The 26595-nt window shown below is 38.1% G+C and overlaps 1 protein-coding gene across 4 annotated transcripts in view; it reads left to right on the top strand.

The window, feature by feature from the left end:
* FNIP2 (folliculin interacting protein 2) overlaps nucleotides 1–26143 on the top strand; it is a 53263-nt gene extending 27120 nt beyond the window's left edge. For 2 of the 4 annotated variants that reach the window (XM_075149415.1, XM_075149413.1), the window contains exons 3-18: nucleotides 91–225; nucleotides 1316–1416; nucleotides 1502–1573; nucleotides 2265–2365; nucleotides 2499–2588; nucleotides 3709–3780; nucleotides 4394–4523; nucleotides 7916–8117; nucleotides 8699–8787; nucleotides 9627–9773; nucleotides 9900–10069; nucleotides 13490–14798; nucleotides 15606–15762; nucleotides 16948–17148; nucleotides 20947–21062; nucleotides 22309–26143. In XM_075149415.1, the coding sequence (XP_075005516.1) occupies nucleotides 91–225; nucleotides 1316–1416; nucleotides 1502–1573; nucleotides 2265–2365; nucleotides 2499–2588; nucleotides 3709–3780; nucleotides 4394–4523; nucleotides 7916–8117; nucleotides 8699–8787; nucleotides 9627–9773; nucleotides 9900–10069; nucleotides 13490–14798; nucleotides 15606–15762; nucleotides 16948–17148; nucleotides 20947–21062; nucleotides 22309–22387 (3171 nt within the window). In that variant the 3' untranslated portion in view covers nucleotides 22388–26143. The remainder of the gene's footprint in view (nucleotides 1–90; nucleotides 226–1315; nucleotides 1417–1501; nucleotides 1574–2264; nucleotides 2366–2498; nucleotides 2589–3708; nucleotides 3781–4393; nucleotides 4524–7915; nucleotides 8118–8698; nucleotides 8788–9626; nucleotides 9774–9899; nucleotides 10070–13489; nucleotides 14799–15605; nucleotides 15763–16947; nucleotides 17149–20946; nucleotides 21063–22308) is intronic. The other 2 variants (XM_075149417.1, XM_075149414.1) reach the window with 1 other exon arrangement.
* The last annotated feature ends 452 nt before the right edge of the window (nucleotides 26144–26595 follow it).

Raw genomic sequence — 26595 nt, 5'->3', positions numbered from 1 at the left:
TTAAGAAAAATCTTGCCATGCTATGTTTACAGATGGGAGCTCTCATGTTTGCTTTCATTGTTTTCATCATATTGTTCTGTTTTGACACAGAAAATGGCAGAGGATGCTTCTGTAAAGACTTCTGCCAAGAACTGCCAGGCAAGCAGTGGGAACAACAATATATCTTCCCATAGTCCCTCAATAAGCTGTATGCAAAATATCAAAGAACAAATACCGAAGTATCAGGTATTGTTGATTCCTTTTCTTGCTTGTATTTATCCATTTTACTGAAGAATTTTGTATATAAAAGCCTTAACTTACATGCATTGAACGACTAGTTATACTTCTAGTGTATTACAAGTTAATCTGAACCTTGAGATATCTACCCTATCTTTAAAGTGTTGTAGGGTAAGAACATCTTAACCTTTTGGTCTATCTTGGTTTTGTCTTTGAAAGAGTTACGAAAGATATTTAATGGCATTATTATTTATGAAGGTCATAAAAAGCACTATACCGTTCTCTGTTCTTGTTTTGAAAGATGTTTACTCATGCTTCAGTTCTGAAGAAGCTGTTGAACATGGTATATTAAGAGTCCCTTTAGTCTGTCTTACTATAACATGAAATTTTTAAGAGAACTATTTTTTAGGTACTCTGGCTGTTTCTCAGTAAAACCATAAACATTTCATGTAGAAAAATGTAATGTGAAGCATGTAGAGATTAAGGTAGAAAAAAAATGACATTTAACTAGAAGCTAAGTGATTTCCTTCAGAATTAACAAATTCTCTCCATATTTGCTATTGATGATCAGTCTTTGAAACAAAACAAGAAATCGGTCTGATTATACTTAGAAACACAGTCTTCACAAATTATTTTCCAATCAGAAATGTTTCCAAGAATCTTTCTATAAGGGCAGGGAAGGAGAATTTACTCATTTGAATAAGGAAGACAGTTTAATGCTTGGGTATCCAGACCACAGAATCTAAGTCCCGTGAACACCTACAGGTTTTGTCAAACTCTCTCTTATATGGGAGTGTTGCTGGACACAGCTATTTCTTTGGAAATGCAGTAGATCTTTTTTTCTCTTTCTTGCCTTTGGAGATCCCCCTGGAACAGGGGTAACAATGCCCATCTAGTGAGCTAAACAAAGTACATCTTCCAGCTGTACTTGCTTGTACTCGCACTCTGTGTTAGAACCACACAGGATCTTAGTCTGCATGGAAAAGCAGAACTTACTTGTAATCTCCATTCAAAATGTAGCACTATGGCACTATATTAAATTGAAATAGTATGTTAAGTTATTATTGACTTTGCTTTTCCCATCTTCTTGTCTGTGCAGTACACCAGACCAGCCTCTGATGTCAACATGCTGGGAGAAATGATGTTTGGTTCAGTGGCAATGAGTTACAAAGGCTCCACCTTGAAAATTCACTATATACGGTGAGTGTCCTTTTCTGTGATGCACTCTCTTGTTGTCAGGCACTTGGAATTGATGACTCACTGAAATGGCTGTTTATCCTTTCAGCTCTCCCCCACAGCTGATGATAAGTAAAGTCTTCTCAGCCAGGGTAGGAAGCTTCAGTGGAAGCAACAATAAGTAAGAACACTTTCTTTATTTTTATTTTTTTCTTCCCCATCTTTCCTTCTTTCTCCTTTTGTGGTCTTTCCTTCTTTCTCCTTTTGTAGTCCTTCTGTCACTGCTTCTAAATTTGACTTAGCCAAAGTGGAAAAGTCTAGTAGAAAATCAGAAATGGTGGCTGTGGAGAAGGATTCTTTTGACAGATCCCAGCCAGGCCACCCAAGTTTAAAAAATAAAATCTTTCTGAGTGTCTGCTTCTTAATTTGTCCAGGGCGTGCAACAGACTTCAGAGGTTAGGTGCTTTGGACAATCAAAGCCTCTATCTCTTCCTGCTGCCAGAAGGGTGAAGAAGGGCTATAGGTGGAGAAAGCTTTGTGTCCCTGCACCCCACTTCTGTTTCCTTCAACAATGACAGAAGATATACTGTTTCTCATCTGTTCCCTTTTTCATTGTCCCAAAAATTGCCGAATGTGAATAAACTGAATCCCAAATGTGACATACAGAAACTCAGAATAATTCAAAGAGGGAACCTACATAGAAAATAAATGCCTATTTCCTTACAGTTTCAGAAAACGTACTGGCCCTTGAGTTTGATTGTAAAGTTAATCTTCAGCCTTCTCTCTTCCATAAAATGAGCCTAATTCTCAAGCTGATATTAATGCCTATTGATCACATTCTTGAGGAACGCTGGCTTTTTCCCCTTTTTTAGCTTACAAGATAGCTTTGAATACATCAACCAAGATCCCAGCCTGGGAAAGCTGAGCTCGAATCAGAATGGTTTGGGAACCTGTCGCAGTGGAAGTAATTTAGGTAAATATTTCCAGGTTCTATGTCTTTCTGACAACTTGAGACCCTCTGTAGTTCAGTTTGGTTTTTTCCTGTGCATCACTTTTTTGTTAAACTTTTTTGCATTGCATTTCTCTACATTGCTTTTGTTTCCTAGGTGTGTTACAGCTGTGTAGCAGCAAACTGCTGCAGGGTGTGTCTGAAGGAGGTCCCCTCCGGCTCATCCGCAGTGCTTCTTTCTTTGCAGGTTTGTGTGGAATGCCAGCCACAGTGTGACCCATCCATATGCACACAGAAATCCAGCTCCTTCTGAATTCTTGCAGGACATGCATAATTACTCTCTAGAAACAGAAAGGGCTAAAATAGTGACAACAGATGTATCTGGCTTATACTTAAACTTTCTTCCAAAAAAAAGCTAAATTAATCGCTTCTTGTTCATATTTCTTTTCTAATTCCTGTGTTTAATTTTAAAGGTATTTTTATGCAATGTTTTTAATAAATGAGCCCTTATGTTTCTTAGAGAACTTATGTTTCCTGGCTTATAGTTGGTTTCTGGCTAGTGTGCAGGCGTCTTGCTGGTGTACAGCTTTTTCTTCTCTTACCTCTTGCTACTTTTTCTTAATTTGATGGCAGACATTCAAAATTAATTCCTGAGCTAAGTCTGGGAGGCTTTAAGGTTTTTTCTTTAACAATATCAATTTCTTTAATTTTCAAAACTTTAAACTACATAAGGTCTCCTTTTACAGGTATACTCATGACATACACAGGTGGGTAGATCTTAGGCCTAATTAGTTCTGTTAATTGCAAAAATGCGAACTGGAATACCGATGCAGTTTCTTCACAGCCTTTGCAAATCTTGCATGCTCTACAATTTGAGTGACTCTGCACTACTAACACTTCAATGTGATACAACATAGGCTTTGTGGATAGTAAATCTGTGCTTGAGGAGCGAATCAGAAGCTTAATGGACCTCGTATTTGACTATTTCATTATGATGTTAACCTGTGTAAAATGACAATCTTGCACGCACACAAAAATGTCAAGAATGGCAGATGGGGGTACCACCAGCCCTCATTTTCAAAGCATATCTGATTTCTGGTAATGTAGACTGTATTTACATTCTGAAGCTTCTTAGAGATGTTTTTAGAGTGGGGCAAATAACCAGCTTCCTCTAGTAACATGATACTCAGTATGGGAATACTGTTTGCTTCCACCTCTGCTCACACCATACTGCTTATTTGGAGTAACAGTACAGGATGTAACTTTGCTGTTTTATGACCTTTAAACTTAAACATTTTTTTTAAATGCTGACAAATAGTATAATGAGTTATGTAATATTTTCTATTGATCTGATCTGCTTGTTTTAGCACACAGCACGCCTGTTGATATGCCTAGCAGAGGACAAAATGAGGACAGAGACAGCGGCATTGCTCGGTCAGGTATCTGCTGTCTGTCTTGTTTGCCTGCTTTTGTAATTATGTTACAATTCTTTGGTGCTGTGATTCACCTGAAGTACAGGCACCTTATGACCTGCAAATCCAAAATTTTCTGGATCTGCTAGGTGATTTTCCTTCTGCTTTTGCCCCAAGCCTTAATGCAAGAATATTTGTAATGATATTCTTTGTTTACAGCCATCATTTTCTGGGTTCTTAACCAATTTATAATTTGGAGAAAGAACTGGCTGGAGCCTTTACTAAAGCAAGGGAAGAGAAGATGTTTTTGCACTGAATAGGAAAAGGAGGCCAGGAGACCAGGACATCTGTCTATTGTAATGGGAGGGCAACACCTCTTAGGACAGAATGCTTTTAATGAGAATAAGACGACTTTTAGTATGTTCTAGTAGGGAAGATCTCTGACTTTATAAGAAAAGAATGTCCTCAGGCAGCAAGGTTTATTTAAAATAATTGTCTCTCCTGTTGCGAGTCAGTGAAAAAGATCAGCAAGCAAGAGCAATATTTGTGGGAATTTGTTCCCAGTTAGAGTATGAACAAAAATATTTAACCAGCACTCTTTGTAATTCAGTATATGTGGGGTTTCTTGCTTTCTTGATAGCATCTCTGAGCAGTCTTCTGGTCACTCCTTTTCCATCTCCAAGCTCTTCATCATCATCTTCTAGCAGCTACCAACGTCGCTGGCTCCGAAGTCAGACAACCAGTTTAGAGAATGGTATTATTCCAAGGTGGTAAGTGCAACACCTTTCTTCTTACAACAGCGGTTTGACAGTAATTTAAGCTAATTGGAGCTTAAGCCCCTTTTTTTTAAAAGGACAAATCCTGTTATTAAATGCTCTCAATTCAGTCTAACGTCTGTGCATGCTACATAAGATTGCCAATATGAAGAAAGACCAAGTTTTGGCTGAATATGAACTGCAAGGCCCGATTTGAAATATATTTATTGAACATACAGGTTGTGTCTGAAGCCACATTCTGAAAAGCAAATTAAACTGTTTCTGAAGAAGCAGAGCATCCTGTTGAGATAAAAGGGACTGTAACAGCACTGCTGCCATAACTACATTATACTATGATGAAGTCTGACTAGTGAGCAGTTACTGAAATTTTGGAGTAATAGCCCATGATGACTCTTTTGGCTGATACAGGATGTTCCTGGTGTGACTTGTGCCAAAACAGGAAGAAAAAAAGAGCTGTGATCAAAAAGCTTGGCTTCTGTTTGGGAATTTTATTAGCTTTTGTAGCTCAGTGGCATAACAAAGCATGGAATGCAGCAGATGTTTCATAGCTAATAAGCAAATTCTTCCCTTGTCAGTTGCAAAATAGCAAATGGTTCTTGATTATCTACTCGTATGTACTCATCCGCTTGCACCCAGAGACAGCATGGAATTAGTGGAGAGCTACAAGAAATTCCTACTGTTTGGCCTCTCTCCCTCTTCACTGTTTCCAGTTAAGAGAAGCTTAAAAGCTGCCAGTTGAAATATGTGGTCAATAAAAAAACAAAAACAAAACCTTTTTGAAAATACTTCTTTCCCTTGTGTCAACACTTGAAGCTTTTTCCTGGATATTCTTACCAAATCATTTTTAACATGAAGAATCGTGCAGTGGTGCTAATGTAGCAGTCATACTTTCTAAATCATGCTTGCAGCTGAGAATAAGCTAGTAAACATTTTGCTTTCAGTAAATTGAAGTACTTTTTAGGCTAGTTTCCTAAAGAAATAAGGCTGAGAGTAATGCATGCAAAAACGCTAAAACATTTAGGGTAAATAAGATAATTTCAGCCCAGTTTAAGAAGTAGCCAAAGTTTCACAAATAGAAATTTCCTCGAAGTGTTATGAAAGTACAAATTGTTTAGAGGAAAGTAGCCTTTCTGGGCTGCTTGTTCACTGTAGGGAGTATTTCCACGTTGGAGAATCTATGCTGGGGAAAGGTATTGGAAACAGGACATTATTATTATTTCCACTATCTAGAACTACTCTTGAACTGGGGTTCTTTCTAAGCTAAAAAGCCTCTTCAGATACTTGTTTTCTGATTACTTGCTAGAGAAACAGTAGGCTTCTGGTTTAATATTTCAGTGACAGCAGAGTTTGCACTTCAGTTTGTACAGCCAAGATTCTACAGTATCTGTGACTGATGTTTTAGGCCAATAGCTCAAAGAAAATGAGATGTCTATCTGGAACTCCATGTAGTCAATTGGCAGGCAAACTAGATTAGCAGCTTTGTTGAAAAGGCTTCTCTCACAGACCTAAATTCTTCAATTTCTGTTCCTGGGAAGCAGTACAAAAGCTTGTGATGTTTCTTAGATGCTGACTGACCATCCTTTCCCAACTTCCTTGGGAATTTCTGTCTCTGCATGCAAGTTCCTGAAGTTCAAATGAGGTTATGTTTTTGTCTTGAATTCTGGTTTCCCACGAGCTGTTTTTTGCTGGGGTTTTATTGTGTGTTTTTTCTTGTATTCCTGGACTCATACCTCTATGATGAGAAACTTTTGTATATCTAACTTTGTCAAACCAATTAAACTGTAAACCACTTATTTTTAGAATGAACTTAGAATGAATGCTTAGCATTCAGGCTTTCCTCTTGTTAATTGCTTCATAGTGGTCTATAAATGCCACAGGCTCCATTTCAAGATAATTCTGATATGAAAAGCCTTCAAGCTTTTAATTACCTCTCACTGATATTGCAGTCTTAACTTACAAAGAAACTCCAAATCCAAGCTATTTCCATATGAGCTGCTGCTCTGAATGTCTTCATTTGCGTTCAAATGGCTTTCTTGTTTGTTCTTACCCTTCTACCCCTATAATTTCTCAGTGGATTAAAAGCCATTATTCAATTAAAGTTCCTTCCAAAAGACTTTTTGACCATACTATTTTACTCATTTATGTATATACTTTTTAAAGATCTTTTTTCAGTGAAATTGATCAAGAAACTTTAAAGCCAGAAAAAATAATAGTTCTGTAAATCCAGCAACATTGATAAGTAGCACTGCAATACAAGTATTTATGGAGGAACAGGGTGAGGAGATTGCCATCCTTTTGTATAATCACAGGAAAAACTTATGCTGGGCTGAGACTTCTGGATATCATCCAAATCAGTTGCTTGTGCAAAGGACTAGCTTGGAATTTAGATCAGGTTGCTGTGAAACTTGTCTAGTCGAGTCTTGAAAATCTCCAAGAATGGGGATTCCACAGCCTCTCTGGACAGTGCCCTCTGGTGTATTGACCATTTCCCCCCCAATTGGCATCATCTGCAAACGCACTGAAGGTGTGTTTTGATCCACAGGCCAGGCTGATAATGAAGGTACTGAGCAGTATTGATCCCAGTATCAGCCCATGTGTAATATTGAAAAGTGGCATAACTGTTGAAAGAAATGTGACAGAACTATGAAGTGAATAAACAGAACTTGGGGAAAGAATAATGGTTGTAAAATAGCCATGGTTTGGTTTTTTGTTTTTCTTTTTTTTTCTTAGCAGAAAACAAAGCATTTTAAACTGAAGTATATCCAACTTTGAGCTAGGCACACATGTATTTGTAGGCGTTAAAGTTGTGTTTTCACAGTAATTACTAAGTGGTGACATTTCGTCTTCAGTTAAAATTTTTTTTAAAGTTTTATTTTGCATGGTTAAGTGCCTTAAAACATCCAACTTAAGATGCTGGAACAGTATAGGTAGCATGTTTCCCAACTTCCCTCATGAGCAGCAGTACAGATTCAAGAGCACCTAGGCAGGAGCTTGAGCGCTGGATGCAGTTCACAGCTCTGAAATTACCTTTAGCCTTTTTTGCTAATGATTTTGTGTGTTGCATCTCCATTCCCTTTTCTTAATCTCCCTTAAAGATAAATCCAGAAGAAGGGGTTTTGTAGTAGCTCTGTTTCCAAGGAAAGTGTTCACGCCACTTTAGGAGCTAGCCTCTTTGGGCGTTGCCTTCCTCCTGTCTGAGCAAACATAGGTCTTATCCATCAAAATGTTGGGTATCCTCTGTTCAGAGACAGGTGACAGCAAAGTCTTATGTAGTAAGTCAAAGGACACCTAAGAATGAATTACCTTCTGCTATATAGGGAGATATGGATAGAAGATGAATTATCTCTCAGTACACGAGTAACTGTCCTAACACATCTGTCTTACAGGTCCACGGAAGAAATGTTTAGTATGGCTGATGAAAGCTGCAGCTCCAATCCTGCAATGGTTCGGAGGAAGAAAATTGCAATCAGCATAATCTTTTCTCTGCCTGAAAAAGAAGAAGCACAGAGAAACTTCCAGGATTTCTTTTTCTCTCACTTTCCTCTTTTTGAATCTCACATGAACAAGCTGAAATATGCAATAGAAAAGGTACAGAATACTAGTTTGGCTTAATGTGGAAAAATAAGTGTCAAACAGAATGAAGTATTCTAGAATCTGATAGATGAAGAGTGGGAGAAAGTGCGTGGTTTCAAGCTTCCCTCCCTCCTTACACATGTAGTCTTGAGCCAGAGCCCAATGTAGGAATTGAGCATTTGCTGAAAAAGAGGTGTGGTTTCTTTTCTAGTCAGAATGATGGAGAGTTTTATGCTATGGGTGTCTTTTCTTTTTCTTTCCTTCTCACCATATTTCACGCTGAGGTTTTCTTGACTCCCTGGAGACTGTGGAAATGATGGTATTCTACCCTTTTATGCAGTCACTGAGAGAGAGACACAAAATGTTTGTTGCTGTCTTCCCCTTACTCTCTCAGAAATATTCTCTTCTCTCCCCATGTCCAGTCTTAGGGATTGGTGTCTCATGAGATGGAGGGAGGTTGGCAGCTATTGCTGTCCTGAGTGGCTGTATAGCACTGGGGCTAGATCTTAATTATTTTGACATGTTAATGAAGCTTAAAAAGATGAAGAATGTGAATCCTTTAAGAAGCTGTTTTGTGTCTTTAACTCTTAATAAAGGCCATGATCTCATGTAGAAAAATAGCAGAATCCAGCCAAAGAGTGCAGGTTTATATCAGCCGTGTCATGGATGCCCTGGGAGAATTCAGGTGAGTTGATGGAATTCTGAATTACAAGGAGAGCTCTTCTCATGCCCCTCTAAAGATGTTTGTCACTTCCAATTATAAGCAACTGAATGCAGGGTCTTGTAATTTAGCCAGTCTTGAAGTTAGTGTGAATGAATTTTCTGTGTTGGGTATTGGGTAAATGTTTTTAGAAAACTTTAGCAAAACCAGCTCAGCCATTTTCAGAATGAGAGTAAAAGTAGCTCAGTTGCACTCACCTGTACCTGGGACTGTCAGCTAAAGTCTTTAAGATCTCATCAAGAGTTGGCTTCTGCTGATGCCTGTGCAGACGAGTGGATTGATTGTTGTATTCAGGTAGACGAGTTGTCTCCTCCTAGCCATAGATACTGAACAGTGTTACTGTCAAGAATGTTGCTATCAAAGGCTTTCTTTTTGGTACCTGAGAGAGGAAGGAATGGCCAGAGGCCAAGAAAGGCAGCTCAGGAGAGAGAGAGACAAGGCTTTGGTGGGATGGAGTTTCTGTAATGTCTGGAATGTGGAATCGAATCACTGCAATGGATAGAATGGATTCTATCCCCCCTCAAAATGATTTCTGAATTGTTTCTCTGAACACAAATACACAGGGGAATGCAAGAAAGGGAAGACAAATGTATAATTCATATGAAGACACTAAGTCACTGGTACACCGAATTAAACAGATTAGTGTGTCTGGAAAACTCTTCCAGTTTGTTTAGTCTCCTAGATCTTACACAAAATAAACAAATAAAAATCAATGGACAATAGAAGAGGAAGGGGGCTACTTGTATTTGCAAGATTGAAATGTGCATGTTAACACTTACTTTTTGGGAATTTTCTTTGAGCAGAGTTACCATCTGGAACCTATATTCTGTTCCAAGGATTGCAGAGCCTGTGTGGCTTAATATGATGTCCAGCACCTTGGAAAAGAATCAGCTATGCCAGCGTTTTCTTAAAGAATTTACATTTCTGATAGAACAGATCAACAAAAATCAGTAAGCTTCCCCCACCCCCTCTTTCATAAAAAAAGCTTGTGTGCTTCCCAGTGCATGTGGATATGTTAAAGCACTTAATGGGATATTCTTTTGCGGGTGTTACTTTGGTCATTTTCTTTTTCCTAGGTTCTTTGCTGCTTTGTTAACCGCGGTGCTGACATATCATCTGGCTTGGGTCCCAACAGTAATGCCGGTTGACCATCCTCCCGTAAAGGCCTTCTCTGAGAAGCGCACATCACAGTCTGTGAACATGCTGGCAAAATCGCATCCATATAACCCTCTCTGGGCACAGCTTGGTCAGTAGGAAATGGAAAGCTTCAGACTTCTCTGTAACTAGCACCTTCCTGCGTCCACTCCTCTTCTCTAAGAGCTACTTGTGATCCAGATCACATTTGCTGATTTGCCTTGCTGTAAGCTGGGCAGAGCTATCAACAGATGTCTTGTGCCTGGTTAATAGAGCATTTGGAGGCCTCTTTGCGTAGCCTAAGTGCTCTGCTTTTTTCCTTGGTCCCTTGTTGTCATCCTCTGTTACACTGCCTGGTTAAGTAAATTGGTATAGAAGTATTAAGACGGTGCAAGTGCTGTGAACAATCTGAGCAGTTTGGGAAGAACAAGAGGGAACAGACTGGATTGAGGGGAGTTCTCTGGGCCTTGGAGGCCCTTTGTAGTTGAAACTGCCCTGGCTACCTCCTTTTATCTCTTTCTCGCAGAGCTGGGATGAACACCAAGACAACAGAGTAGAAGTTTGGCAACTGGCAGTACATCCATTCATTCACAGTTACGTGAGTGGGCTTGGGCCAAGGTTTTCTTTCTATGCCCAGCTCCTTAGGCTGTTCTCTGACAAATATTTTATAGCTTATAAGCTGTCTCGATACAGGGGATTAAATAACTGCTGTCAAATGAGTAGGTGAGTGGGAGCTGAGTGAATAACACTGCCAGTGGTAAATCCTTGAAAATTCCTTCTCTTCTTGGCAGCAGCTGTGAGTCTGATATCAGATCGGCCTTAACTTTAACTGATATACTATATTGCCATGTAAAATAACACACGTGCACACTAAAGCAATAATGCGACTTTTACACTGTGCTACTGGTTGTGTTTCTTGCTAATTGTCTCAGTTATGTTTGTTATTCTCAGCAACCTTTATGAAACTGAGAATTGCTACCTTGGCCGTGTAGTTGTAGTAGAAGTGTTTCCTGGTTTAGGATGTCTTTAAAACATTATGCAGAGGAGTAATGGATTAGACTTGGAGGGGAAAATAGAAGCTTGCTCAGGATGTTGAGGATGGAGCCAGGCCTGGGGTTATAAAAACCAGCTGGACTGGAGGCGTAAGATCGGCAGTAGCTCTCGTGGTCACTCCCAGGAGCTACCACTGGTGACTAGTCAAAATTCTGTTTCTCTTCCTGCCTTCCCAGGCTGTATGTTGCTACCAGCATTGGCCTCGCCAAGTTCTCTGTGCCTGAACTCAAAATGCTGTCTGGTTTTGTTTCGTTCTTAATAAAGCCCAAAAGCCATTATTTGGTGGTTGCAGTAACTGATAATGAAAGTAAAATGTTGCCCTCTGCTGGTCTCCTTCTTTAGAAAGAGGGAGGGAAAAATAAAAAATCATGGGGCTTAGTGCTTTAAAATGGAAATTACTTTCTGTTAAGGAAAGGATTTTGATGTACCTGTCTTTCCACCTTCAGACCTATCTTCTCATTACATATCAATTACAATTACTTACTGATACAACTGTAAGTACCACTGTTAGGAAGACATAATACTGTCTCTTAAAGATCAGCTTCAATCTAATGGTCTTAATAGCAGGCATTAGTATGTTTTGAAGACCACGATTTTGACTTTTTGTACTGTCTTATTAGTAATGGTTTTATATAAGTCAATTGTGCAAATGAACATGAAGCCTGAATCTGATTTCCATAGCAACTGTGCTCAACTCGAAAGTAAAAAGATACCTTCCCGTTTCCTTTCCAAATTGCTAGTGCTTGTGGCCCACCAGGCATTGAGGTTAATTCCAGCTGAGTATTCTGAAGCCCACTTTCCATTACTGAGGAATGATTTGCTGGCCTGTTAGGCTATGGGGCTAGTTGCAAGGGTGTTCTGAACTGGGGGAAGACAGCACACTGATGCCACCACACAGCAGCCTCTCCAGTGCATCGCTGGCATCATGGGAAATGGCAGATCTTGGCAGGGGAGACAGTAAGTGAGAGCAGTGGAATTACTGTCTCATTGATCCTTGTTTTGCAGGAATGGAGTCAGGAGCCTTATTTGTTTTATGTTCTGTATGGCGAATAGGAGGCTGGGCATAAATGTGTTGTTTGGTTGGGATTTTGGGGGGGTTTTTTTGCTGTTTTAGTCTCCTCATTTTGAAACCAGAAGTCCCCTTGCCCTTGGTAGAAACCTTCCTGAAGCTTTTATTACACGTCTCATTTAGTGTTGCTCCTTGAGGTCTAGTACAAAATCCTGGTGGCAAACTTGGTCCAGAACGTATGAGCAGCCCTATGCCAGGGCTTAGCACCTAAAACAATCTGGTAGATTAGCAGGTAGCTGATAAAGCCTCAAGCCAGAGAAGCCTGCTTTCAAGGTGAGCACTTACAGTGGCTAAAGAAAATTGAGCTTTTGGTTGGTTGTCTCCCATCTGCTGATGATACCAGCCACAGTTTGGTTAGGCAAAGACAACTTAGTGGCTGTTCTCTAATGGGTGTCAGGTCAAGGCAACTGGGTTAACTCAACCTGGTAATAGACATTTCTTGTGTTAACCCATCTTTGTCTGATAGAGCATGTGAATGTTCCCTTATTGGCTATCTATGTTTACTTCTCCCAGAACTTTGGAGTAGAAACGCTTCAGCTGATAGAGGATTATAGGCAGCTGGAAGATAGTTACCACTCTCCCAAACAAATATGTTGAAAGTAGGATATGTATGACCTTAGTTCTGTTAAAAAAGCAGTTCTTCAGGATAAATGAGCTAGCAAATAAGCAGTTCTTGGGGGGACTCAGATTATGATGTACTACCTACCTTTCATATTACAGTTGTATTTTAAGTAGTGAATATATTTTCTAGTTCTCTGCCACACCCTGCCAAAGACAAATGCTCATATTAGTGAGGTTGACTCCAAGTACATAAAAGTGCATGTACCTTGCCCAGTAAGGTAGTTACATGCCTCTTTTTTCAGAACCTTATTTATTAAGCTAATATTGAATTCTTTTTGCTTTTTTGCTATTTTAGTCCTGAAAAATATAGTTTAAATTTTATCTGTATGAAAATTCCTATGTTTAGCAGGAAAAGTGACTGCAATAAAACAGAATAACTTTGATGTGAAAGAAAATGAGTAGGAAAATAGTATAGCTGGCTTCAGAGTTTAGTTTAGCTGGATCTTTATTCCTCTTCACTCCCTGTTGTGTCAATTTCCAAGTGATATCATCTTGTAAGCATCATGTAAATAAAAACCTTAGTGGCTTTGAACAGAGAGAAACAGAGTAATAGCAGCTAATCCCTCACAAAAACACCAAAACCCTTCTGGACACAAGCCAGGTATAAGACGTGCTAGGGGACTTCTTTTGTTATTCTTTGTTTTAAACTTTTATGAACTTACTGTGAAAGAAATTAACTATTTGATTTCTGTCCATAGTAAATGCTGTTTCAAAATGTGTTGAATTTAAACTGTATAGCTTGTATTACAACCAAACATAAGCACGTGAAATTTTTGTTTTCCTGTGTAGGTGATCTCTACGGTGCCATAGGCTCTCCAGTTAGACTGACTCGAACTGTTATTGTTGGAAAACGCAAGGAGTTGGTGCAGCGCTTGCTCTATGTTCTAACTTATTTCATTCGGTGCTCTGAGCTGCAGGAAAATCAGCTGACATGGAGTGAGAAGGCTGCAGAAGGAGAGCAAGTGCTAAATGGAAGCAAAATCACAACTGCACTAGAAAAGGGAGAGGTAGAGGAGTCTGATTATGTGGTTGTCACTGTTAAAAATGAACCTGCTCTTGTGCCTCCAATCCTACCTCCAAAGAATGATGGAAGTAAGAGCAATGGTATTGCAGAGTGGGTACATGACCCAGAAAGCACTCATGCTGTCCCAACCTCTTCAAAAGAAAAGAGAGAAGCAATAGGAAAGGCCAGTGAGAACTCTGAAGCATCTGTTGACTGTCTAACTAGAAGTTTCCATAAAGGAGCCGCTGATGGTAGGAAAAGAACTGTCACTGATACAGGAATCGTATCCTGCCACTTTGAAGAGCCATCTAAGTTGGAGGGTTTAATGGATATGAAAAACAACAAGAACCAGAATGAGAGAAAAGTGGAAAAGCAATTGTATAGTAGGTCATCTGCCTTACCTTGTCCTGAAAGGTCTGGCCACAGGAGTTCACACTTAGAAAAGGTCACCTTTCAGATTGGAAGTTCTGCGTCACCAGAGTCAGACTTAGAAACTCATAGAAGAGAAATGGAAGAAAATCTGAAGGCATTCAGAAAAAATCCAGAGGTGATACATTGTGCCTCAAGTTCCACAAATCTGACTGTGGATGCTTGCCAGAATCAAAAAGAAAGTTGTGAAGCTGCCTTTAAACCCTTCAGTAAACATAATGTTTGTTATGCACAAATCCCACTTTGTGAGGGGAAGGAGAGTATACTTAATAACCAACACATGGAAAGTAAAGAAACTGAAATTAATTTAGCGAACACAGTATCTAGTGAACCACTTTTGCCCACACATAACATAGAAACTGTAAAATTGCCAAGTCTGAAAGAAACTAGAACTTTATGCTCTGGCAATCTGGAGAACTGCGTAGAAGTAGGTTCTACTGTCAAACAGGATTCTCCTAAAGTAGGTGCTAAAGATGTCCCCTATGGGGATGCTGGAAGGAAAATCCCCTTCAGAGTCGAAGGGGACATTCCAAGGAACGAGAGTTCAGACAGTGCTCTTGGAGCCAGTGATGAAGAAGGTGATTGTTGTATCCCTGACGAAGTGCATCATGATAATGTCAGCAAAAGACTTGAAGAGTTTGCAGAAGTGGAACTTCCTTTACCAAGGTAAATAAGTTTAAATTAATTTAGAACTAAATGGAGTCAAAAGCTGTTGCTATTTTAGAGATGTTCAGGGTTTCAAGTCTGAAATTCTCTGGGATCTCGACTAAGTTCCTTGCAAACAAATCCATAACAGACACTGTTGGTGTGGTTAGGATTCTTGTAACCAGACCTGGCAAAAAGAAAACCAAGACTGAGCAGGTTTAGGTATTGAAGTTTTCTGACAAAGGTGTTCTTTGAATGTCTAATAAAAAGGGATCAAACTTTTTTTATGTAAACTGCCTGAAACATTTGATGTAGACTTGTAGACAGAATGCCTGAGGACAAGCAAAACGTCAGCTTTGCTTCAACTGATAACTGTTTAGATTTGACATATTTGACAAATTAAAGACAGATTTGAAATAAATAAGGGCGTCCTATTTGAAAACTTTTGAGCTTTACAGGTGCACATGGAGCTTGCTGATGCTTAAGGTAGGTAGCTAGAAAGAGTTTGCCTGTTGGGCTGAGTTTGAGAAAACTCAAATTTAGCAAACCTGTTAGCTGCAGAACAGGGAGCTCATACATACCACAAGCTCTAATACATTTAGATTTGCCTTTTCATAAATTTGAAGGAACCAATACATTGTTAAAGTTCAGCTTTTAAAATCCTTGTTTCAAAGAGCACCAGTAATTGATTTATTGTATTTTAAGTACATTTGTTGATTAATATTTGCAGTAGAAGCACGGAGGATAAACCAAACATAGTATTCATTCAAAATCTGAATGTAGTCTGTCAAGCAAGAATCTTACCTGCTTTGTATTTTTGTATTTCAGGTCAAATACAATCAGCAGTCAATGCGTGAAAAATTTTGGAAGATCACTTCTAGGTGGTTACTGTCATACGTATATACCTGATCTAGTGCTACATGGAATAAATAATGATGAAAAACTCAAGCAGTGTCTACTAGCAGACCTACTTCATGCAATGCATGTGAGTTAAAGTACTGTTCTGAGTCATAGTAAGAGTTGTGATATTACTGAGACCTACAGAAGCAGGTCTTCTGAATAGGTCCTGTTTCTTTCTACTTCCCTGTTCTTAACAGCCACACCTGACATGTCTTCCTTCTTGAAAGATATAAACCCTTAATTCATTGTGTGCAAAGCCTGTTCACACAAGAATCACATTTGCTTTCCTTTATACTCTCTTGAGTCTTGTCTTCAAAGATAAACACAAGCAAAATTGTTTGCAACTTCAAGTTACAAACAAGGAAAAAAAAAGTCAAACTGCTTTTCTTCAGTCACAATAGCAGACAGAATTATCTATATTTCATAAAAATTATGTGCAAGTTGAAACATTATTTTTCCACTTTGTGGCATGTGTTGCAAGGGAGATAAAGTCTTGTGGAGGTCTGTCTTATACTAGACAGTAGCAGAAATGACTGACTACAAAAAGTAGTTGTTGACTGTAGGTAAGAACTTTGCCATGTTCTTACTCTACTTTAGGTACTCCTAAATTATGTAATTAATTTATAACTAACCTTTCACTAAAGTACCTGTGATCTTGTAATGCAATTTTAAATGTTTATCTAGTAATTGTCAACAGCTTCTCTCTATAGTAATTAAGAATCATCCTGCTGGAATGAGTTCATGTACTATCCGAAACAGTGATGTGTGTGTACGTAACTATTTTAAATAACATCAGATTCGTCTAATACGACACTGTCTCTTCATGCATACCTTGCCTTGATTGTGCACAGTGAAATCTCCCTCACATATCTCTGAAACATGAAATATACTTTCATCATCACTGGATCAGTATAATTATTTCTCTTTTCATTTTGGAAGAAAATTATCTTTTCGGGGAAGGTGGTGGAATACTTGAAGAAAATTATATTGGAGTAGTGATTTTGAAGCACTAATTAAACAAAATTAAATGCCTTGATCAAATTGGCACTTAAGACTTACCTGACCCAGTGTTGCTGAATGTAAACTCTGTCACTGAAGTTGGTATTCCTTGTCATTTTTGAGATGCCTTCGGTTTCCTACTGGACAAAACCATTCATTGTACCACTTTCTTATTACCTGCCTCAGTGTGAATAAAAGTGGAACCTCAAACTAAGTTGTGGAAATGTATATGAAAGTGTCACATAATATTTGTATTTTGTATCTGTTGCAGCATCCAGTGCTAGATGAGCCCATAGCAGAAGCTGTCTGCATTATTGCAGACACAGATAAATGGAACGTGCAAGTAGCTACAAGCCAGAGAAAGATGACGGACAATATGAAGTTAGGCAAGGATGTTTTGGTTTCGAGTCAAGTGTCCAGTTTATTGCAGTCTATTTTACAGCTTTACAAACTCAACGTCCCAGCTGACTTTGTAAGTATTTCTTTACTGAAGACTAAAGCTAATGAAAATTGCTTATCTTAGATAGCAAATGCAGAGTTTTGTACACTGCATTGCTATACCAGTGAACTAATACCTGAAATAATGCAGAGTTGGTACAACATATTTAAAAGAATGCATGCTACAGTCCAGTAACAGATACTGTTTCATCTGTAATTTACATCTAGTAGTAGATCAGATTAAAGTTAACTACTCCAAAATACATATGCCAAAACTCAAGTTGTTTAGGCAGTTTTAGTATGGTCCTCATGTGTTTATGATTTGGCTTTTATTTTTTTGTTTGTGTAATTTCCACACTTCTCTTCAATGTTGTTGAAGCTTCTATCTATCCAAGCCTGTTTCTAGCATACAACTTCATATTCTTGGGCTTTCTATCCAACCCCATGCAGTGGATGCCTCTTTTCTCTCCTCCCCAAATAATTGTGTCTGTGTGTGTTTACTTGACCCTTCTGTTCTAGGCATATTTCAGCCAGCCCTGTCAGCAAGTGCTGAGTCGGGTAGTCTTGCCGATGTCTCCATAGGATTGCTGGGAGGCGACTGAAACCTGAAAACACCTGGGGGTGGGTGGGTTGCAGCAGGGGATGTTACTTTGTCATATAGCATATTCCCTATCCCATAGCATCCTTTCCTGTCCTCATTAGTAGTGGAGTTCATCAGAGCAAATCAGTAATGCTGGTTTTGCTGAATACAACAAAATTACCTACAAGTCTGACAGTGAAAATTATAATACAATTTTTAATGCACGATTGTAGATTGGGGAAGATAGGGTGTTTTCTGCAGTAGTCATTCCTTTTTCAATAAACAGAATTGATTTGTTCTTCAGCAGATAGCCTTCAGAAATTTTGTAGGAAGCCTGTGTAATGACTATGCTAGTAGATGGAAGAGGAGGATAGAGCTAAACACTAACAGCTGTAAATAGTATGAGTCGGCACTGTTTTGGATAAAATTAGTGGTATTAATTATGCCAAGTTCTTGAAGTCAAGTGCTAGGCAAAATATGTGGGTACATTGTCAATATCGTCTCTGGATTCTTCTGGGCATTGAAAAATATGCAACTTTGATTAAAATTACATCCTAACACTTGCGCAGTAACACCTTGAATTCTGGCATTTCTAAATTGAATAGTTGATTCTGCAACTGAAGTGTTCTTTCCAGTGCTGCCTTGGGGTTTGTATATGCAATTTCTGTATGCTTTGAGTGGTGTGGGGGGTTTTGGAGGTAAAATGTTTTTCCAGGGTTTTTTTATTTCCTTTTTCTTACAAAAAGGAACAATGAAGTGACAGTGCTAGTAGTTTGTACATTCTCTATAATCCACGTTAGAGATACTTTGATCCTTCTGTTGGTGGATTTTACAGCTCTTTGCTAAAACATAAACAGGGGTGCATGGAAGTCAAGTGTTTCACTAAACTCTAGGGGGAGAAGTGTGACTTTTTTATTGTAGTGATTCTATTGATTTAAATTTTGACAAAAACATATATACTAATATGGATCAGATATGAGCATAATGCAGTATGTTTGAAGTTTCCTTTATGAGTGTGTATTTCTTTACATGCCGTTACTGTTCAGATGAATAAGCTTTTTGGGTTTTTGTGGTACAACAAAAAATAAAACCCAGCTTGAGACGGAGGAAAGGCAAGTGGTGGTAAATTGTTGGGGCACTTCAGACTAGTAACCATACTGCAGAGAGCTTTGCAGTATGCCAGGGTGAGAGGGAAGTGATGCTTGCAGCTGCTGCATGTCAACAATATGTCAAAAGTTTTACCTGCATCTTTAAACTAATTTTAAGCTACTATTCTAATTTTCGAAGTGACTTGACATTTTTTTTTCTGTTTAGTCAATAAGAAAAGCTGCAGAGGAAGCTAATATAAAAAAAAAAACACCCAGACTTTGGTACCTTGCTTAACGTGGACATTTTGAACAAAATGGATTCATGTACTGAGCTTACGAGGAAAATGTCTTTTGATTCTTTGCTGGTATTCAGGAGGAGCAGATAATCTTATGTAAAGAATCTCTCTTAGAATAATGTGGGATTCTTCCTTACTTGCACCCTCACAACTTAAAAAAAAAAAAAAAAAAAAAAAACAAAAACAAAAAAACACACAAAAAAACCAAAAAAAAAAAACCACCAAAAAAACCCAACATAATCCTTTAGCATGAGTACTGGAATTGAAATATATTGAACAGCTACTTCGTGAATCAGCTGCATGCTCCCCTGAACCACTGAGGAAGTGCTCATAGGGTTTTTGCATTAGTGTTACCTGTAATGGAAAAGATAAGAATGTTTCCTTTTGGCTAGAATCAGAAGTGTTATAATTATAATGACTTGAGTGGAAACTTGCTTGAATCAAATAGATCAAACTACTCTCAAAAAGCTTTTGCCTTTCCTCCACTGGTGGCGGTTAGCTTATTCTACGACTATGTAACACATTTTTTTAAAAATGCCTCTTTATCTTCCATGATTAAGATCTGATATAAGCTCCGAGAATCATTAAAAATCTTGCTTCAGGCCATCAGAAAAATACATGGTAGGCTACCTACAAGCACGAGTCTTTTTCTTTGCTCATTATTTTTTTAATTAGCAAAACTCGTTTCACAGGATCTCATTTCTAATATTTATGGTTTTCATTCAACTTGAAAAGTACATTAGAGGATGGCCTGAAGCTACTTGCTGCTACTGTTTCTAATTGCTGTCTACGCCTACCGGATGATTATACACTTGATAATGTGAGGTTCTGCATGCGCTTCCTGCTTTCATCTCCGGGAGTTTGGAGAGCTGAACTAATTTAACTTTTTTGAAGTGGTCATCCCTGTGGAAAGAAGGAATATAACAAATTGAATATACCTTTTGTCCCAGAACAAAATACCTGATAAGACATCCTACCTATTCACCTTGTGAAGACATCCTACCTACTGACCTTGTCTTACCAAAAAAACTCCTCTCCCTTTTTGAAGCTAAGGTTCATCTGCTCTCCTGCAGTTAGTGTATGAGAAATTACCATGCATCACATGACTGTATTTAAAAATAATACACATTTCTAGCATGCCACTGGTGAAAGAAAAGGGGAGTGATTAAATTGGTATTTCAACTTGAACTATTACCTTTTGGGAAACAGCATCAGATGTTTAAGCAATTTAAAACTAGAAGTACCTAGGAGTAATAAAAACAAATGCCTACAAAGGATTCGTAACCTAGCTTCTCCAGTAAAGTACTGAGCAAAAGAGTTACAATTTTATGACAAAGATGATAATGGTGTCTTCCACTTCTTGAGTCTTAGTTTCTTGGGTGGCAGATCCCTAGAGCTAAAAAGTGCTCATTTTAGGAACTATTGTCTAGACTGAGTCTTTCAGAAAAAATAGTACTGACTCATAACAAAGACATCTTGATCCAAGTATTCTAGTTTGATTCTTAGTAAGACGTCTTGAGTGTCTTCGAACCTGGTTAAAACTATTTAAGTCAGCAGAAACACTGTGACTGACTTGAGTGGGAAATGGATGTGCAGTTTGTGCAACAAACTTGCTGCCCAAGAAAGCTGGAATGCCCCAGTTCGTTGAGGGGGTTCCCCTTTGAGGGGACTATCCAAAAGTTATCCAACGTTTTAATGTTGCTAGCAGAGCTGTAACAAAACCAATTGCCTTTTCTGGATTTTGGAGTGGAGATGTAGTTTGAAAGATCTTCTAGCTAAGATAGAAGCTAAAATGATATGCTTACATTTCTGTAAAATTTGCATGTGATTGCTAAAGCCATTCTGAGGTTTTTGGTCTGTGTTTACAGTGCATAATGCATCTTGAGGATAGACTGCAAGAAATGTATCTCAAAAGCAAAATGCTTTCAGAATATCTGCGAGGACATACAAGAGTACATGTAAAAGAACTAGGAATTGTATTGGGGTGAGTATTGCAGATATCGGTCTTAACCAATGGCAAAACTTGGGGCAGTTATTTTCCTTTTCAGTTTCTGAATGTTGACATCTTGTTCCCATGGGTGCTTGCTTCTTACTTCATATTTAGCACTCTTTCATGTGCCTAATAAAACTGTAAAAATGGGTTCTACTGAGCCATCTGGAAATCAGGAGGAGACACAGTTCAACAGCAAGAACAAATTACTTGTCATTCTTAAATCTTCAGAGGGAAGAAAGCTTGGATTTTGGTCATTAGGAGGTTATCCACGTATTCATACGCACTCTTTCTGTCTCGATCTCCTTAATGAAAACTCCATCCCAGCAAATACTTGAGAATTTTTGGAAGGTTAGGTGGTGCAGTTCTATCTTGAGGGAAGAGGGGTTCTCAAAAAGCAGATGTAGGAAAATAGACAGGCATCCTGTTTGGCAGCTGTCTTCTAATAATAGTACTTGATTGGCATACAATGTTTAGGAATGCACCTGCTGACAGCAGAATAGGGGGAAGGGAGAAGAAGTGAATACACATTCCCAAGAAGGTGGTTTTTAGCACTGTAGGTAAAACTTAATTTATCTTTATCCAGACTGTTCAAGATTTCATGCTGAAAAATGTAGCTATAAATAGTGAAACCTGAAATAAGCACTTTTCTCAGTGTGTGTGTGTGTATGTGTATAAATATATATACATACATCCTGGTCTCTGAGCAGCTTTGCATTGGAAATGGTTGGAAACTGAGCATTGCATTTGAGAGACATTCCTGGTACTGTTATTGCATAATAATTAGTAATTCCAGCTTTTGGTCATTTTTGGTAAGAAAGTGTATGGTGAACTGAGTTATATTCAAAACATGAAATGCACAGTCTTCCATAAGCTGGTGTTTAGTACTTACTTAAACTGGGCTTATTGGTGCTTACTGACTGGTAAAACTACAAGCTACGGCTTATGGTTTAGCAAATAAATAAACGTTTTTATTTAAACCAAAGAAGATTATATACCACAAAATGTAATACTAATTTTGACTTGAATGGTAGCATATTTCTTGGTTTTAAATGTTACTACCTACCTTTACTGGTATGTTATGAGTAATGGCAATAAGTAATAATTAAACAATGAACTCAGTTATAGCAAGACACTTCCAATTTCTTTAAAGTGGATGAAAAACATCCTCTTGTGTTTTTCTTCTTTTGTGAAGGTGACTGTCTGTTTTAAAGTCTGTCTCTCTTTTTTTAATTTCTAGGATTGAATCCAATGACTTGCCTTTGTTGGCTGCTATAGCAAGTACTCATTCCCCGTATGTTGCTCAAATACTCTTATAAATTCAAATCTCAGGATAGTCATTCCCTTAAAGTAAAATAAAGAAAATGGGAATGTTGAATGAAGAACAGAGGTGCCAAACACTGGTAAAGGGGAGCACTGAGGAAAGCAGGTGATGACTGTACATTCTACCACCTTCTGATTCTGATTTCAGCCGGATATTTTATTGGAGGACTTCAGTTTACATAATGTAAAAGGCATTCAGGTTTTTCTTACAATCTCACTTCTGACTTAAATCAAGAAAGTGACTGCATCCTTGTATTTTATTTTTACTCAAAGGACAAAAGTTAACACTATGTGGCAGACCAGGCGCTGCCATCCAAAACGCTGCTCAAAACCATGAAGTAACAGTTAAAAAAAAGTGGGTTAGAATGGATTTCATAATACTACGCTTGTGAGTGTGGTGTGGTGTATGTTTCTTTGCTGGAGAGGAGGAGGAGCTGTAAACTATGTATATAGCTTTCCTATACACAAGTGTATTAGATGGGACATCATTTTCTTGCAGAGCGTAAGCATGATTTTGTATAGTAGAACTGACCAGCTCGGAACAAGGAACCTGGATTCAGCAGCCAAATGTTATGTGGGAATGGATGTGTGCATGAAGTGATGTGACTTTTCCCTTAAAGGACAAGAGGTTAAGAAAGCTGTGGCTGCTTCTGTTTTAATGAGAAGGCATTCAAATGAGCCCATGGCTAGAAGTGGAATGGAATGGACTTCTGAGATAGGGATTTTGTGGGAAAGCCTTATGGAATTTCTGCTACAAGTTTACATTTGTTGCTGATGCAACTTCAATAACTCTTTTGAGTTTCTGTATGACTGTAGTCCCGGGAACTAAACCTGTGTCTTGGTGTCATCAAGTAGTACTATCTCTGAGGAGTATGAATTTGACAAACTTCTGTATGATACCAGTGCTGTTGGTGCGTGTCTGTGCACACGTACACCAAGCAATTGGCACAAACTGAAGACAACAAACAACCCCCCACCAAACCTTTAGTCAAAAGTATTACTTTTTTCCAGCTACTAGTTGTCACTCTAAGTAGGAATAAAAGAGGAGCATTGTTTGAAATAAAATGAAATGTAGGGGGCACACCCCAGTATTTGATATTACTATGAATGTTTGGAATTGCCCTTTTTGATTCTACAGAAATCTTGAACTATCATCCGGGTGCCTTTCCTTAATAGGTTAACTATTCTGAGACCAGAAACTACTTCTCCACTAGTTGATACTGGCCTTCTGTGTTTCTAGAAAGCAAAATAAAATTTTGTATTTTACTGTTTTCATGTGGTTGATAACATGAATGTAAACAAAAAATTACTATTATTGCATAAAGCACTGTTAAGCTGGATATGAAACTGTGGACCAGACTGAGGAAAGAACAAAGGATCAAAACAAACATTCTTAAAGAAACGGAAAACTTGATGTTGGACTATTCTGTGGTGAGCCAGCAGGATTGAGGTGTCTGAAATTGTCAGCTTGCAAGCAAATTGCTAGCAACACCATTGCTTGGGAATAGTGAATTCTAGTAAGAAACTCCTGGTCACTGGTTGTGAGTTCTCCTCGTTGGTGATTACAGATTTTTAACACTGAAGGGGCACACTTTTATTAAAAGTGTTTTTATTTCCTACTACCTTGATGTTTGGACTTTTCTACAGTAAACTTTCAATGATTTGAAATAATGAAATGTGCATATTGTGAGTTGTGTAAATGTGATGGGGGTTCTTGATTAACCTTGTGTTGCTTTTTGAGGGAAATAGGTAGACTGACCTACTGTGAAGAGAGGTTGTTTCCAGGTGGAGGGATACTTAATATTCTGATACAATGCTTCTAAAGCTGTTCCTTACATGCTGGGTTTCTGACCTGACATTCCAGATGTTTCTTCTATCGCATTTTCATGCTTGTCCCTAGTGTTCTGCCTAAAAAGGCTAAAATCTTTTTATGGTTCAGGTTTTCTCCTACTGCTTATAGTTAAGCAAACTTTTCATATCTTTGGTCTGTGAATCCTTCTACCTTCTGGAAAGTAAACTTACCTCTGCATATAGCTGTTAGCAGATATCACTCTATTCCACAAGGTTAAGACAAAGTAAGAACCATAGAGCAAGTCATATATTCCTTAAACTGCTCCTGTGATGGAGAACGTGTGCGTGCGCATGTGTAAGACTATGAAACTGCTTCCCTGAGTGTATATAGAAATCCTCATGTACTTTCTCTATTTCATGTCTTAAATAGTAGCTGAGTTCATTAAAAGTCAATTCCAGTTCTCTTGAAGTATCAGTTGGGTTTTTATCTGAACAGACTTTGACAATTCCTCAAAGAAATATGTGCTAACATAGAAATATGTGCTTTTGTTATTATAGAGCGTACTAGGGGAGTCAAAGGTCAGCCAACATTCAGTGATTTCAAGACTAATGCCATGATCAGTAACACCTGATTTTACTACATCAACTATTTAAAAAAAAAAAAATCTGCCTTTTGGCAAGACATCAAATTAACCTAGGGGTGGCATGTAAGCCGATGGTCAAAACCACTTGGATTTTCTTCAGCCCAGGCTAAAACTTTATAGTTCTTGCTGCTTTCTCTAACATTTTGCTGCTCTTCAGAAATTACATGATGAACTATCTTGTGCTCACAGTTTTAGTTTTGAGGGAAAGAAAATCCAAAATGAAAGCTGTTTATTACCTTTAAAAGGCTTTTAGACTAAAGAAAGTTAAATACATATTTTCCCCTCCACCAAATGTACTACCTCAGTTGACCGGATTCCACCTTCTAGGGCTTTTTTTGACTCTAAGTCTTTAACTTGTTTTTTTTTAAACATCTTGCTGTTTATGTAAAATAGTGTGGCATGACAGGGCAGTAAGTATTTACAGATGTGTTGTTAGACATCTTTAGGGCATGTTTCTGGTTTTATTTTAATAGGATGAAAAGTGATATGAATGTACAGATGTGTTTAAAGTTGATAATGCAGCTTAATTTTCAAATATTCCAAAGCTGTTTTTATCAGTATTATGTAGTTTTTTGTAAACTTAAATACATACTTCTTGGTTAAGTGGGAGTGCACAGTCTTTCCAAAATCCCACATAAATGCAGTTTACACAGTGCAATTTAAAGAATGTATGCTTTTTTTCAGGCAAGACGAAACCTTCATACACAGAGGGGAGGAATGAACTCTAAATTGTAGTATTTAATCTAAATTAATTCTTTAACCCCAAACGATACCAAGATCTAAACATTTTAATTTAAGTAGGTACTCTCTGAATTAATGTATACAACTTTCTTCTGCCCAAAAGAAATGAATAGACACTGAGTCTGTAATTCACATTTCTAATGGCATCCTCCAGTTATAGATTAATCTTCCCCACTGCCTACGATATGCATCTTTACTCTTAAAGTCAAAAACCCTTTTCAAACACACCAAACTCTCGTATATAAAGTTTACACAAAACGATCCCTTATCCCTCAAGTGTAACTTCTGCTTCAGTTAAAAGGACCCAAATCAAAATTGAGTCTGAACTGCTGAATATACTCTAGACATTTTTTTGTTTGAGGTCAGGTGGGCTAATTTGACATACATAGCAGGTTTTCCATAGTAGAAAAAAATGTGTGTTGCTATTGCATGTTTGGAGAGCATAGGCTTTTTTAGGAATGACTGAATACCAATGTCAAACTACATGGTTTTTTTTTTCTTATAGTTGTTTATGTACGCTATCATTTTGGTCTTATTTCTTTGCGGCATTTGGTGCAATAAACTCTCTGAAATGAATGTAAGTGGTATTTGGTATCTTCCTTTTTAAAACTTACTTCTGAAATAGCCGTTCTTGTGGTTTGTAGCTGAGATCTAATAATGTGTGGACATCCGTGGACATTAGTGGAGTAAGTAAATGTTGCAAAAAATGTCTAACAGGAAGGCTTCACAAAATTTGGAACCTGATTGAACACTATTAGCATCTTTGGAAGCTTTACCCCACTTATATATGTAAACAAGAGCTCTTATAGTGTGAAAACTAACTGCCAAAAATAATGGAAAGTGAAGACACTGACTGTTGGAATAGGTCCTGCAGAGGTTCCACACACCTGTGTGGCTGGCACGTAGCTCAAGTGCATAGGAAAAGAGCTATCTGAAAAATGTGTCGCTATTACATAATACATCCAATTTTAAAAATTACACAACCTAACAGGAATGAGTGACACCTTGTGTCTACTAGATTATGAATT

This window comes from Calonectris borealis, chromosome 4, assembly GCF_964195595.1.
Source record: "Calonectris borealis chromosome 4, bCalBor7.hap1.2, whole genome shotgun sequence".
Classification (NCBI taxonomy): Eukaryota; Metazoa; Chordata; class Aves; order Procellariiformes; family Procellariidae; genus Calonectris; species Calonectris borealis.
This window is presented reverse-complemented; position numbering and strand designations above follow the sequence as displayed.